The following is a 15014-nucleotide window of genomic DNA, read 5'->3' on the forward strand; positions in this document are numbered from 1 at the left end:
TTTAGGGGCTCAGTCTTGAAAATACTGGCCTATAACTTTGTAGTTTGGGGAACTGTAGATATTCCCATACTTTGCATGAGCTTTGCTGTAGTTTTCAGGTGCTGGCGCTAGTGCTGGGAAAGACTCTAAGGATGATACTGAGAAGGGCTAGTGTGTGTGTGTGCATGTGTGTGTGTTTGCACATGCACGCACACACAAAAATGTAAGCGCCACTGTTCACATCTGTTTTATACATGTGAGAACATGCATACACATACACACAATGGTGCTATCAGAACAAAAGAATAAAGTGTTTTAGACTGCAGCAAGAAGCAGTAGTTAGAAAAAACTGGGACTCCCAGGGTGCATCTACATGTGCCAATTTAATGCTCATTAAAGCATCTGAAAAAACCATGATCTTTAGCTAATGCACATTAAAATAGGCTAATGCACCTTTTTCTGGTATCTCACAATGGAGATACTCAGTTTAATGTGCACTATCTAAATCTCATTAATGAACGTCTAGATGTGCCCCCACAAAGCTAATAGGAAGTCTGAGCACCTCTATTCTGTAGAGATGAAGAAAGCATTAGTGGATGACAGAGCAGAGGATCATACATCCCAACAGTCCTGTTTCACCCCAGTAAGCATCACTGCAAATAACAGGAATTACTCTCAGAGCTTTCTCAGTATGAAGAAGGGCAGAGAGGAAACCCAACAAATCATTTGTGCGACGAAACAAGAAAAATACTAGAATGAATAGCTGCTCAGAGTTCACACCCTCAAATCAAAATATGCTGTTTGACAGCTAAATCGACGACGTATATTGTGAGAGTCAAAACCGGGGACAGGAAGCATTCTGGGACAGATGCCAATGTCTTCATAATACTCTATGGGACAAAAGATGACACAGGTGAGAACCAAGTACAGCTGCTTTATGACTGAAAGGTCTGTGATCCTCACTGTTGATATAAGCCACTGCAATGATTGACGGTTTTCTTTTGTTTTCCTCAGTACCGTATCTATTTTTATAGGATTTCACATTTGCACTGAAAACCTGCTGCTCATCAGAACACATAGGAGGTTAATTTTGTTTCAGTGCTTTTTAAAAATTAATATTAAGGAGCAGACCCTCAACTGCCATCAATCGGTGTAGTTCATTAGAAGTACGCTCCTTTACACTAGAATCAGAGTCGTTGACAGCAGAGATTAGATCGTGGACCCGCAATAGTGTACATGGGGTTGTCTTGCAAGGAGACGTCCGCCCACTCTACAAACCCAGCTCGTCCTCAGGAGCGTGGATGTCACAAACACATTTGATCTGCTGACAAGACAGCTGTGTTGGGGCTGACTGTGTGTGTAGTGATTTATAGTGTTTGCGAATGAGACGAACAAGAAGCATGTAGGGCCAGTTGCCTTATGGCACCCAAAGCACAACTTGCACAGCACCGGGGCTGCAGGATTGATGGCTCCTCTATCAGGAGTGATGTGACTTGTTTGAGGGGTTTTGACATAGGTGAGAGTTTTGAGTGAGAGGATGGATTTGAACGCAACTCTCAAGCTGTGAAAGGCTGTTATTGCTATTTTAGATATGTCCCTTACTGCCCTGTTGACCATCCCAAATGATTGGTTTTTATCAACCAACCAATGACTCTGTGTTTAAATAAAACAGGAATAATGAGCCTCAAGGCCTCAAAGACTTACAAGAACAAATTTGAGCGAGGGCAGATTGATGAGTTTACACTGGAAGCTGTGGACCTTGGACACTTGAAGAAAATAAAGACTGGCCATGACAATAAAGGTAGGGCGGGATGGCATGCTACAGCTTTTCTTGCTCCACTAGGTGCTTGTATTTGAAAATATTCATGCTCTAATTGTTACCACCCTTGACATTATAATCATCATGTGTCTGGTGCTTTAGGAACAGACCGACAGATTCCTGCCCCAGGGAGCCTAGAATTTGAGTTAGATATAGTACCGCATATATTGGAGGGCACGCAAGGTGAAAGTTGTTTATGAGGTTTTCAGCACCGCAGCTTTTAAAGAGATTGTATAAAATCAATCCTAGGAAGCAGAAGGAGGGAAGAGAGATCTAAAATATTTCTGGCTGAAAGGGAAGGTACTGATGCAGCATTCAATACTGTCGGCACCTTCCGTTACATAATCAGGGCATATGCTCCTGGTGGATAAGCTTTCAAATGATCTGATTCCAAGTGGGATTTCTAGATAATAAAATGCAGGTCTGGCATTCAAACAAATAACCTGGGTATTCAAGAGTGGCTAGTCGATCTGACCACCCTGTTAATTAGTCAAAAATGGAGATACCTAAAACTACTAGTTGCTTTTGAGAATTTTGGTCTAAGACTCTGGCAAAAGAGCTCAGGGTAAGAGAGAGAGTCTAGAAGTCAGAATATGGTGCTGCCTGTCTAAAGAAATCCCCTCGTGCTCTGATTATGGTCTTTTCTTTACAGTGAGGGTTGCCAAAATATGGAATAAGCTTCCAAGGGAGGTGGTGCTGTCCCCTTCCTTGGAGGTATTTAAAAGGACATTGGGCAGACACCTGGCTGGGGTCATCTGATCCCAGCACTCATTCCTGCCCAGGGCAGGGGGTCGGACTTGATGATCTAATAGGTCCCTTCCGACCCTCCCAACTATGAAACTATAAGTGCCTCTGAACTTTGGGAAAGTCAGCAATTGGTACCTTGACTAGTATAACTCCCCATCTGTAAAAGGCGATGACCCTTATTTCACAGAGACTTTGAAGAGGATAATTAATCTGTGATTGGCTGTAAAGCTCTGTGCTGGTGGTACGTTATTCACTATAATTGCCTGTAGGTAACTGCACTGGATGGTTTCTGGAATGGGTGGAAATCGATGCCCCATCACTTGGAAAATGCCTGATGTTCCCTAGTGGTCGCTGGCTGGATAAACTGGAGGATGATGGACGCACTGAGAGAATTATCTTCCCTGCACCGCTGCAGACGAGGGAATATGTGCCATGTACGTAAAGGACTGATTCTCTAAGGTCTCCTGGGTCCTTTTTTGCTTGTTTTTGCAGGGTAGCAAGGCATTTTGCCCATATGGTTCAGTGCTCACTTAATAAGAGGACAGTTGGAAGCCATCTGCATTTTTCTGGATGGGGAAAACACTTCCTCCTCTGTCCATGAGCCCTTCTAAGTTTCTTCTTTGTCTCTAAGTTTCTTTAGGGGGCTGTCCATTCCCAAGTCAAACAGCCAAGTGGCTAAGGGAGCCCCTAAGAGCTAGCCAAAAGGATGCCCAAAGCACTGGGGTGTATCTGAAGTTGTACCTCTCTCCAGACAGGCAGGTCCCTGAAGTAAGGCCTCATGTGACACTTCTCCATCCTCTTGGATCCAGAGTGCAGAATGCACTTCTGAGGGCATGCAGTGGTGGTGGTGCTATTGCCTTTGCTTTGCATAGTAGGATGTGGACACATGTAACAACTCAAATATTTCCAAGGGACAGCTGCATGCACATTTTAGAATTTGAAATCTTCTAAAAGTGGCCGAAACACCCCAGAATAGCACAGCTTGAAATGCAGTGTTTATTCTGGAGTTTCTCTTCTGGTTATGTCTAAGTGGGAGGGTGGACAACCTGCCTGCTGTCCAGCTGCTGGTTCCTGCTCTAGGTCCTAGGGCTCTGCCAGGTCCGCACAAGGAACTCCTCAGGTCCTGCTGGCACCTCTCCCCCCAAAGCTGGGCTTACCCATCGCACACGACTCCTCTTCCAGACCCCTTCCAACCGCCAGGGTCCCTGCTGGCACTGGAGCTGGGCCTTTCCACTTCAGTCCTCTTACCTGTCGGCTGTGCTGAAAGGGGGAACGGAGAGACAGAGGGATTGGAGCGGGAGTGTCAGGGTCCTGTGGAGGCCGCGTTCCCTTAGCTGCATCTAGGCCACTGTGCAGGCAAGAATGCAAGAGTCTCAGCTGGGAGAGGCAATCCTGGATGACAGTCTGCGTTTTCCGGGATTATTTCTTTTTTTTTTTTATCTAATGACTGTTGAATATGAAGTGCACAAGCAGTCCTGGGCTTGTGACCTGTGCGCTCTTGGCAGCCCTGTGGCCCAGCTGCTATAAGGGGGTGGAGGGAACCCAACCCAGGCTCTTCTAGATCAGCGGGGCCAACTTTCTGGGCAGGTGTGCCACAAATTAAGCCCTGCACCTCTCCAGGTGCCACTCCCCTTCCCCTGCCTGATCTCTGCTTTCTTCTCCCTGCCCTATCTGCCACTGTGCTGCCTTGCCCTTCCCCATTTTGCCACATCCTGCACAGAGGATGCCCGTGCCACTTATGGCATGTGTCTCGCATGTTGGCCACCCCTGTTCTAGAGCCTGAGGGTTAAGGTGCTCTCCTGGGATGTAGGAAATGTGAGTTTGGATTCCCACAAGCTGAGGTGGGCCAAGGACACAGATCTCCTACTTCCTGACCAAGTACTACCAGGGTATTCTGTAAAAGGTCGGTGACACCCACAGCGACTGAAGCACCTACGTTCGGCCGAAGTCCCATTTAGGTGATTTATTTACCAGTCCCTGTGTCTCAATTCTCAATTTTTATAATAAGGACAATAGCACTTTCCTTCCTCACAGCACTGTTGGGAAGAGGTGTATGTTAAAGGTAGTGAGGTGCTCAGAGAGCGGTGAGGAACCATGTAACTACCATAGATCCTTCCTACAGTCCCTCCCTGTGTCTGCAGGTGATACACGGCTTCATGCCAGGAGTCTCTCCCTCTTGTCTGCAAGCCGTCCGGCCTTCAGCTGCTAAAATACCTTATTTTCTTGCACACGACATGCCCCAGACTGTAATGCCTACCTTGTTTTTGAAAGTCGGAATGAAAAAAAAAACAGATCATTCGTTGCAGTAAGTAACTGAGTAGCAGCAATGAGGGGGCTGGGCTTGATCATTGTTCTGCTATATGTGGATCTCTGAAGATTTTGCTTTTGCTTTTGCTTGATAAGTGGCAGGACCCCTTCTTACCGTATTTCTCGTATTATGTGCAGTCCAGTTTTCTGCATCTGGCTTTTGGCAAAAAAGGTTCATGTTGTATGCAGGAATATATGGTAATCTTCCTGTTCTAATGCCATCCCCTTCATGCCATCATCACCACTGCTCTGGCCATCCCTCAGTTGCATTTTCCCAGTAAAACATGGGGATGCTCCTTGCCCACCACCATCTCATGCTTAGTGTGTTGCAAGACAGAGCTGACCCTGCATTTGGAAGAATAAATACATAGACAGGTGTGGTGAACTTGCAGTGCCCGTCCTCCACTGAAGTCACTCCCGGGGCAGAGGTGGAACCTCATTACTGTGTAGCCCTTGTGCCTGCTCTCCGCATGGGAATGAATGTTGTGCACAAAACCTTGCATTTGCTTTCCACAATGGTTTCCCAGTGTGTTTCAGGTGTGGCATTGACGCCTTGATGCATAAGTTGCTTATATTGTTCATTAAATGCTCTAGTGTATGACATGACATAAGGGCTTGTGGAATGCTGTGCCTTTATGTGCAATGTATACAGAGCTAATCTGTGTCAGCAGCCTTTATGCAGCATCTGGAACCAGTAATCAGGTCCACCTGGCAGAAGTGTTGCACATTGCTAAAACTAAGCCCAGGCAGCGCCCCACTTAAATGCACACCTTGTGCTCTTAACAATATTCTAGCTTCCCAGCCGTTAACCCAGCAATTTCAGTTTGCCAGAGGTGACTGAAATGATCTGATCTGTTTTCATGATGGCTTATGCCAAAATTATTTCACAAAGCATGGACGACAAAAACAGGCCATCGTTATGCCAATTAAAATCATGCCTGTGGGTATACAACTTTAAAAGCACCATGTAAATGAAAGGGGAGTCTGACAGCTGAAAGTTGGGCTGCTTGTGACCTTGTTACAGCGCTGCTTTGCTGATTCAGTTCGAAGCTGATGTTAATATTCAGGTAACAAGAACAAGCATAGCGAACTCGAGCAGAGCAAATAATTTTTAATTCAGAACACATAGCGTGTGATTTTTTGTTTTGGTTTTTTTGTCTTCAGGATTTTTTTTTTTTAACATATTGCAGGAAACTATTTCAGTTTACATGCAGCACAAGGGAACAGGTTTCATTGGCTCTGTCAACAAGAATATCAAGTAGCTTTGGGCTGTCTGTCTCTAGAAAAAAAGAATACTTCATCTCTATTCTCCAGAGATCTGTGTTTAGAAAGCTTAGACATTTAATGAATGATTATCTCTGATATGCCTAATCACAGTTACTCCAGTGCTAACAGAAATGATGCAAGAAACATTCCATCTGTTCTGAACAGAAACGCTGAGCTCAACCTGAGCAACAAAGAACAGCAACAAATGTTAGAACGGCTTCACTGTGGGAGAGCCAAGGAGTAGGAGCAGATAAGAAGAGGGGGAAGAAATGGTTGAAATGGGACTTGATGCATATAGGGCAGGTAAAGAGAAGAAGGTGACAGTGATGAGAGCCAAGGGACTGATGAAATGATGGGCCAAATTCTTGCTGAGAGTGGTGTGTGAGAGTCAACACAGACACTGTCTCCCCATAGAGCTCAAGGAAGGCCTTATGTCAATCGAAACCAATAATAATGATAATACAATAATGCACAGCTCTTACCTGGCAGTTTCCATCCATACTTCTCAGAAACATGGCATGAAAGAGAACAGGTTTCATGTGGAAGGAGAGGCACTGGGAGGAAAGGGACTTGCCCAAGTCATATACCGGTTCAGTGGCACAGCCAAGAACAGAATCCAGGTCTCTGGAGTCGCAGTCGAGCCCTTTATCCTTGGGATCAGTCCCCCTTGAGATCACCGAGAAAGTGGAAAGGAGACTCATGGGACAGAGGAGAGATGTAGACAACAGGGAGTTAGAGGCACCAGGCAGGCTAAGGGAACAGCAATGAGGTAGAAGGACCCTAGAAGGATTAAAAGGCCTATCTCATCATTGCCCTGCACCTTGTTCAGCCATACACCACTCGGATTTGGTAGCATTTTACACCCACTTGCTCTGGTAGAAATGTGCACGGGCTGCGAAAAGCCCTGGCACCAGAGACCCCTCAGTGGAAGAAGGAGATAGAAGCCAAGCTTCAATAAGTTTGCAAAGCAGATATTTCTCTCACTTTAGGACTCCTGCGATGAAGTGCAATGAACCAGATTCCTACATCAGTCTGATCTCAGATTCCAAGAAAGAGTGGTACTGTTGGCTTCACTCATAGAAATAGCACCTCTCCAGAGCTCTCCCAACAGAACTGAATTGGGATCTGGCCCGACAATTTGCAATGTGATGTAACAATTAGCTGTTTATGGCTTCCACGTGTCGAATGCCTAACAATTCTCTTTAACATTGCTAGTCTAGGTGTGATTGCTTTGCCTACTAAAAGAGTTGTAGGTTTTTGTAGCCTCCTAGACCAGGGGTGGCCAACCTGTGGCTCCGGAGCCACATGCAGCTCTTCAGAAGTTAATATGCATCTCCTTGAATCTTTGCACAAGCACACGGTGACCAGCATCCAAATGCTTCCAAATTCTTGTTGACAAAGCCAATGAAATCCAAATGGAAGCTGATCACCGTGCGCTTGTGCAAAGATTCAAGAAGTTGCGTATTAACTCCTGAAGAGCCGCGTGTGGCTCCAGAGCTGCAGGTTGTCCACCTGTGGCCTAGACTTTTGCTCATAGTTCATTGTTTTTTCTCTGCTTGACTTAGTTGTCCCTTACGAGATCACAGTCTATACCAGTGACATCTTTGGAGCTGGCACTGATGCTGATGTCTTCATTGTTCTGTATGGAAATACCGGGATCTCCACTCGACAGAAGTCCCTGTGCCTCAACAAGAGGGAGCGAAAGATGTACTTTGAGAGGAACTCAGTGAACCAGTTCATTGTGGAGGTAAAATCCAAGATGTTTGCTGTTTTTCTGGAGCAATAATTTAGGGCATATCACAGGGCTGTTACGAAGATCAATATATTTAAAAGACTGTGCGTTTGATGTTCATATACAATAATAGGGGCCGCATGATTGTCTAAAATAGACATTGACCTACGTTACCGATTGTGGTAAGCACTCATCTCATGGAGAAGCATTACAGAAACAAGTGTGTGCTGCCCTGTTGTCATAGCCCTTTTTGGAAAAGACCTTTTTTATTTTGATCTGTTTAAGATGTGTGCTACACTAGGGTGATTCTCACATGAATCAATAGCTTCTCAGAAAGCCTAAGGGCTCTGAGACTACATAGCTGAAGATATTAGGAATGGGACAGAAAGGTTTTCATCCTAGGGTGCTGGTTCTCATTCAGCCGCAATTAGTTGTTACCAGCAAAGCTTATCGTGTGGTCTCTCGCATTAAGCACTGGCACATGCAAGTGGGCAGGAGCAGAATAGACATGCAGTCTTACCCCTCTTAGCTGATCCTTCCAGGGTAGGGTGAAGACATGAGGGCAGGACATTGTGTAGAAGCTTGCACTTATGTCATTTCATGTGACACGTCTGTTTTTTGGATAAAGAAAGGACTTTGGTCTTCAGGAAAGTCACCCAGCACTTGTTGCCAGGTAAAATGTCTTTACTGCTCTCTGACACACAGAGGCTTTCAGATGCAAGGTCTGGAATTACGTACAGGAACGTAAGATCTCCACATACCATTTTGTGGGTGCAGTTTCAGAAGACACTTTTGCACTGTTGGGCCATAATATGTAGCTGTGTATCTAGGAGGGATAGTCTAAACCAGTAGTGCTCAACCTTTTTGCCCTTTGGGCCTGATAGGCAGTGCCCAGTACATCTGGGGGCCCCATCCAGCTGTGGTAGTAGAAGGAGAGGGGGGAGGTAGGCAGGCAGCTCTGCCCCATGGCAGGGAAAGGGGCTTGAACTAGCCCTGCCGAAGGAGGAGGCATGGCCTGGCCCCAACCCACCGTGTGGGGCTTAGGGTTTGGGAATTTGGCAGTGTGGGAGGGTGCCAGTATTACTTGCCGCTGCTCCCCTGCCGCCAAATTTCCCGAGCCCTGGGGAGCCCCACAGGCCGAATACCATTGACTCCGCAGGGTGCATTTGGCCTACGGGCTGGAGCTTGAGCACCCCTGGTCTAAACCTTTGTTGTAACATCATGGCCTCGTTATTATCAGTCTCTTCCCCTGTCTATTCGGATGTAGGGACTATTATTACCGTATTATAGGATATATGATTTTTAAATAGGACCAAGTTTTCAAAGAACTTCATTACATTATTATAGGATATATGATTTTTTAAAATAGACTGGACTTAGTTTTTAAAAGACCTCATTACATTGTTTCTGAAGTACTTGCAGACACATACCTTTAGTGAATCAAGGAATATATTCATGCAGGTAGATCAGCTAATTATGTACCCAGTTCTGCACTTACATAAGCAATACTGGATTCAGCAGTTCCTGTTCCCACTGTGTCCAGTGTAGTCTGAGCTTATATATGTGCAAATACTGCAGGCACAAGATGAAGAGGTCCTGCTCTGGCTCTCTGGCTCTCTGGTGTGCTATTTGATATCTTCATCCCCAGGATATAATACAGAGACTGACAGTCCAGAGTATCATATCACCTTTAATGAATGTCTTTTCATAAGGCAAAATGTTGCCTGTCCCAGATGTTCTCCTGGGGCATGAGACAGAAAAGATTCACAATGTGACAGCTTAAGAAACCAGAACTTACCTTTGTTGGACTTTTCCCAGATTTGTTCCTAACACCCTTTGCCATTAACTACTGTGTATACAACTAGAATAGGGTATTATTTTATTTTTCTTGTCCTTCTAATTGACTTGTCCCTCTGGAAGAACCACAAACATCCGTGCTTTTCTCAGATGAAGCAAATGAAAATGTGGTTTGATCTGCAGATTTGCATCAGCAAATTAACTGGCCTCCAAAATTTAATTTGTTCTTGATCAGGTCCTCTTCCAGGGGAAGAGCAGCAAAGAGCTAGAATATATTCTTTTATCACCTACTTGTGAGGAGCCATAATTCGAAGCTCAATAGACCTTGAAAGTAATTTTGGGATTTTAGAAAATAAAAAGCAGAGAATTGCCTTTTTGTTCTAGTGTTTTTATTGTTGGCGCTGTTTTGTGTTCTGCGGAAAGCACTGAAGAAAATGCTGTCAGCAGTGGTGTTTTCTCAGAGATGCCTATAGAGTGCAGTAAACACAGGTTTTCCTTAACAGCCCTCTTTACAGTCATGTGACACTTCCTTACTGTGTCACACACCTGACTTGAGGAGGATTATTCAGGCTGGGCAGAGAAGAAATTGCATCATGTTCCTTTATATCCAAATATACAAGTGCATGCATGAGCATGGATAAGGGCATGCATTTTGGGGTGAATTTAGATGACTTTAATGCTCAGGCTAGTGAGTAAGTGACAGTCTTGTTTATATAGGGGTGAGAGATAATGCTTGCTAACCCCATGCCATTAGCACAAGGAGTGGGCAGCAAGGGCATCAACCCCTAGGCACCTACTTAAAGTGGGTGCAAGACCCAACCTCTGCCGCCGGGGTGCAGACCCTAGTAGTTACACCTCGGCCCCATCCTGTTGGGACCCTGAACCACAAGATGCAATAGAAGCTGGATGCTTTGCAGGGTTAGATTCCTTACTCTCCTGTGAGTATGAGGGTTTATGATGTGTCCAGGGGTATTTCTAAGTGCACCCAACAGCTGAATGGCATTGCTGAGGCACTCCAGCGGTTTGCTGCCCCTTTGAGTTCAAAGAGCTCTGCTTCTCTGCTAATGAGCTGCAGCTGAGTGGAGAAACAGCTCAGTTTGTGAAGGCAAAGCACTAGTGAAGCTGGCCCATCCCACTTGAAAAGCAGGCATTAGGTCCTCTGTTTTCAAAGGCTGGCCTTCACGTACTAGCTGGCACCAAAGTAACCTAGACACGTGAATCCAACCCAGTTTCATTATTTGAGTGCAACCCATTCTTTTGGGATATAAGTGGCTTAGATGACATCCAGCAAGTGAGAACCACGGATAAGTGGCCACTTCTTAAGATGTTGCTTTGTGCGACTTGCTCGGAGCGGCGCTTGGTTTCTGTGGTAAAGCAAAAATGAAAACACGTGTTTCCCAGCTCTTCATCTTGTGCTTTAAGCTCAAAACCCTCCCTCCCCTTTTTATAATTGTGTATCAACAGTCTAGCACAAAGCTGGTAAAAATAATTCCAGCTCCGGTAACCTTGCGACTTCTGTGGAGAAACTCAGCTTTTATTGCCATGGAGAAGTGTAAAGAAATGCATTTTAGAGCAACTCTGCACATGGACTTTTGAACCCACATCAGTGAATCTGTTGCCTAAACTGAACTGATTATTTTTGGTGCATTTCCATTCTTATTTCAGACCAGACAGGGGTGGAGGAAGCCCTGTCTTCCAAAGACGTGGACCAAGAGCTTTGTTAATATTTGCCCCTGTAGGAACTTTAATCAGAGTAGAAATGGGAAATTTGCTACAGAAGCGGTGCCTTTAGACTGCAGCTATAAAACAGTTGAGACCACCCCCAATTGCTCATATGACTTTTGTTTCCCCTATTGCTGTAACTTTTGTTTCTGCAGCTGGAGGACGTTGGCGACTTTATCGAGAAGATACGGATAGGGCACAATGGCGCTGGGATTAATCCCGGCTGGCATTTAGATCGAGTGGATATTCGGAGACTTCTGCCGAATGCAAAGGTAGGCATTGATTCGTTACATTTGGTAGCACGTTTCCTCTGGCAGCAGCTCCTGCTTTCCAAGATAGAGCTTCGACGGGCAAAGAGGGATTAAGAGTGAAAAATGACTCCCTGAAGAACAGTGCTGACTAATGAAGGAGCTGGAGCTTGGGGAACCTGAGGACATCGGGTTTTGGTCTTCAACTGGTGGTTTTAAAACACTGCAGGTATAAGAATCCCGTTCTCTGTAGTGCAAAGCTAAGAGTTTACAGCAGAGCGTTTTCAGACTGAAGCCGTGTTTATTCAATAAACTTGCTGTGCCGGCAGTGGCACCAACAAGCATGCTGGACAGCTCAAGGCAGGCTATCCCTCTCTACCTCCAGCCATGTCTGCACAGGTGCTGTAATGAACCTGGCGGGGAGGCTAATTGGTTCTGTTACTCAGGGTGCTAATTAGCCCAACCCAAGCACAACACGGAAGCGCCCTGCTTGGTGCAATGCAGTGTGTTTAAGGGCACTGGAGCTGGAGCTGGAGCTGGTACATACAGCATCTACACCAGATGCCATCTAGACCGGTGACTCTCAGCCAGAGTACCATGGGGTCCTTTCAAGGGCGCTGCAGGGTGTCACACAGGGTTAGCACTGTTAGGTGTGCAAACGTGCTTCACAAGATAAACCTAGAGAGATTTCAAATAGGAATCCACAGTGGTAAAGACATTCGACCCTGCTGTGGCCTTTCTGAGTTCTTTTCAATGAAAGAATTGCTCTATTATTTTTCTGTAGTTAAAAATAAGTGGAAACTAGGAAGTGGAATTTCTGGGAAGTGTCTTCAGCCTAACGAGGGGTGCCTTGAGCCTACGAAGCTTGAGAACCACCGGTCTAGACATCGCTTAAGGTTCACAACAGATTGATGGAGTCAACCGTGCATCAGATGAATTGCTTTTGTCTTCTGACTTCAGAATCTCCTCTCCATACGTGCAATAAAGATCTCACGGTTATTTTTGTAAGAGAAGATATTTCCCAAGGAATCTTGGCAAAATGTGCCCTTCCAACACTGCTGTGCAATGCGTGCTAATTGCTGACCAGCTGGCGACTCTCTCCCATCACAGTGGGCTGCTTTTCACTGTGGAGAAATGACTCCTCTCTGTCCAGCTTGGCTACATCTGTACAGTAAACTTGCAGTCCCTGGAATCACTGCCCTCAAGCACGCTGCCCTGCTCTGGGTGAGCTGCTTCCTAAGCTGGAAGTAGGATAGCCATTGACATGCATCACTTGGGGCAGGCTAATTAGCATCATTTCATAGATTTCATAGAAATCCATGGAGTGATGGAAACAGTTAGACTGCCCAGGGCTAATTAACCTGCCCATGGGGATGCAGGTACACTCCCCTGGGCTGCCTGTCATGCGGCCCTCGATGGCTTGCCGAAACTCAGTAAGCGGCCCTCTGCCCAAAATAATTGCCCACCCCTGCCCTAGCTTCTGTTGGAGCATAGGGACTATTACTGATCTGCAAAGGCCCGGGGAGCATTCCCTGTGATGCAGGTTTAGTACAGGCCCACCACAATCAGTCCTGTTTAGCCGCCTCATATGGAGCATCTCAGGAGGGAATCATCACACAGAGGAGCACAATGGAAACTGCAGGGTGTTCTGGGCTCTGAATCAACCCACTGGCTGTGCTGCATATTTGAGCAGACATCCAAGCTACCTAATTTATGCTAGGAGGCACCCCCAGATCTCAAAAACCCACTATACCTAGGCTGCGTCCTTGAAAGTGCCCTTTCTGTCTGGAGAACATTTCAGTTTTGACCCAACTTATTCCTGGGCCAGGCAGCAACTTCTCACGAGTAAATGACCTACCCTGGGAGATGGCAATGGGGTGTGACTGCTATAGAGGGAACAGAGATGTGTGAATCGGGAATATACACCTGTGGGACCCTAAAAGCAGTGGGTTCTTAGACTGGGTTTACAGGGAACCCAGCTGCCAAGTGAACAAAACCAGGTGAATATGGTGGTACAATGATATTATTGTTAGTACTGCTATTGCAGCAGATACCGCAGTAATATTCATATTAGAACTTTTAAGAAGTGCCCCCGTGATACAGCCAACTTTCTATTAAAACTGCAGGATGGATTTCAATTATTATTTTTCTTGATTGGTCTTCTCCTTTCACTTTTTCATCACCTGAATTCCTCACCCATCTCTTTCCGATCCAGGAGGTAGTCCTGAACATCCCCCAAAGATACAAACTTTCTGTGACTCCCATCTGAGCGTTAGAAAAATCTGGATCCAGGTCTGATTTTGCAGACCTGCAAAATCTCTAGTGTCCATCGAATTATATTTAGTGATTAAAGAAAAAAAGAAAAACAGGATGTTAGAATTACAGAGATTAATGCAGATATTTTCCTAAGTGAAATATTTTTCACAGTTTTCTGAGAGGCAACATCAGCTCTGCAAGGGGTGTTAGAAAAATGCCTTGCTTAGAAATCGCTATGCACACACATTTCAACGTTTCTGAGACATGGGACTTTTTCTGAGACATGGCACTTGAATCTCTGAATCAAATCACTGTCCTCCAAATCGGCTGTACCCAAATCTGAAGCGAATACTTGTCACTTCTCACAGACCTAGAGGAGACTGCCCATTAAAGAAATGAGTACTGTTTCTGTATTGTGTCCTGGCCTGACCTAGGTTGAGATATATAAAACAGGTGGTAGCTTGTGCAGGTAACTGGACAGATATCTTTCCAGGCACCTCTTAATGTCCTTTTTAACAAACCGTTTCTTCTCAATGGTAGTTTCTACTTCTTTCTTTCCCCCAAGGACTGGGCCCAAATCTGACAGAGGTCAGCAGGCAGAGCCTTCCAAAAAAAAAAAGTCTTGGCAGCTGGGTTCCCTATAAATCCAGTCTAAGAACCCACTTCTTTTAGGGTCACACCGGTGTATTTTCCCTATTCACACATCTCTGTTCCCTCTATAGCAGTCATACCCCATTGCTTCGAATCGATTCAGAGCTTTTAATTGGTCTCCCAATTCAATTCGGATTCGGAGATTCATTTCCCGAATTGGGCCAAATCTCCTCCGAATCAAATCAGCACCCGAAGCTACACACAGCCCTAGTCTCCTCGTGGCAGTGGATAGAAGTGGAATAGCAGTGCTATTACACAGTCTCTTTGCTGCCTTTGACACTGTCGTCCCAGGGTGCTGCTGGTCTGGCTGGGTCCTAGCGGGTGCAGCTGAATCATGCTAAGACTGTTTCTCTCTCAGTTCCAGTGCGCTGCACAGCGCTGTCATGATGCATGTCTTCGGGGGGCTTCCTAACTTGCAGTCCTGGGTAACCTGCTGCCAGTTCTGACTGAACATTTTGCAACTTCCCGTTCTCTCCCTTGAGCGTCACCT

The 15014-nt window shown here is 45.6% G+C and overlaps 1 protein-coding gene across 1 annotated transcript in view; it reads left to right on the top strand.

Moving 5' to 3' along the window:
- LOXHD1 (lipoxygenase homology PLAT domains 1) overlaps positions 1–15014 on the top strand; it is a 218785-nt gene that overhangs the window by 118964 nt on the left and 84807 nt on the right. The window contains exons 23-27 of the mRNA XM_019496142.2: positions 788–892; positions 1652–1780; positions 2815–2979; positions 7684–7865; positions 11525–11641. Coding sequence (XP_019351687.2) covers positions 788–892; positions 1652–1780; positions 2815–2979; positions 7684–7865; positions 11525–11641 — 698 coding nt within the window. The remainder of the gene's footprint in view (positions 1–787; positions 893–1651; positions 1781–2814; positions 2980–7683; positions 7866–11524; positions 11642–15014) is intronic.

This window comes from Alligator mississippiensis, chromosome 3, assembly GCF_030867095.1.
Source record: "Alligator mississippiensis isolate rAllMis1 chromosome 3, rAllMis1, whole genome shotgun sequence".
Classification (NCBI taxonomy): Eukaryota; Metazoa; Chordata; order Crocodylia; family Alligatoridae; genus Alligator; species Alligator mississippiensis.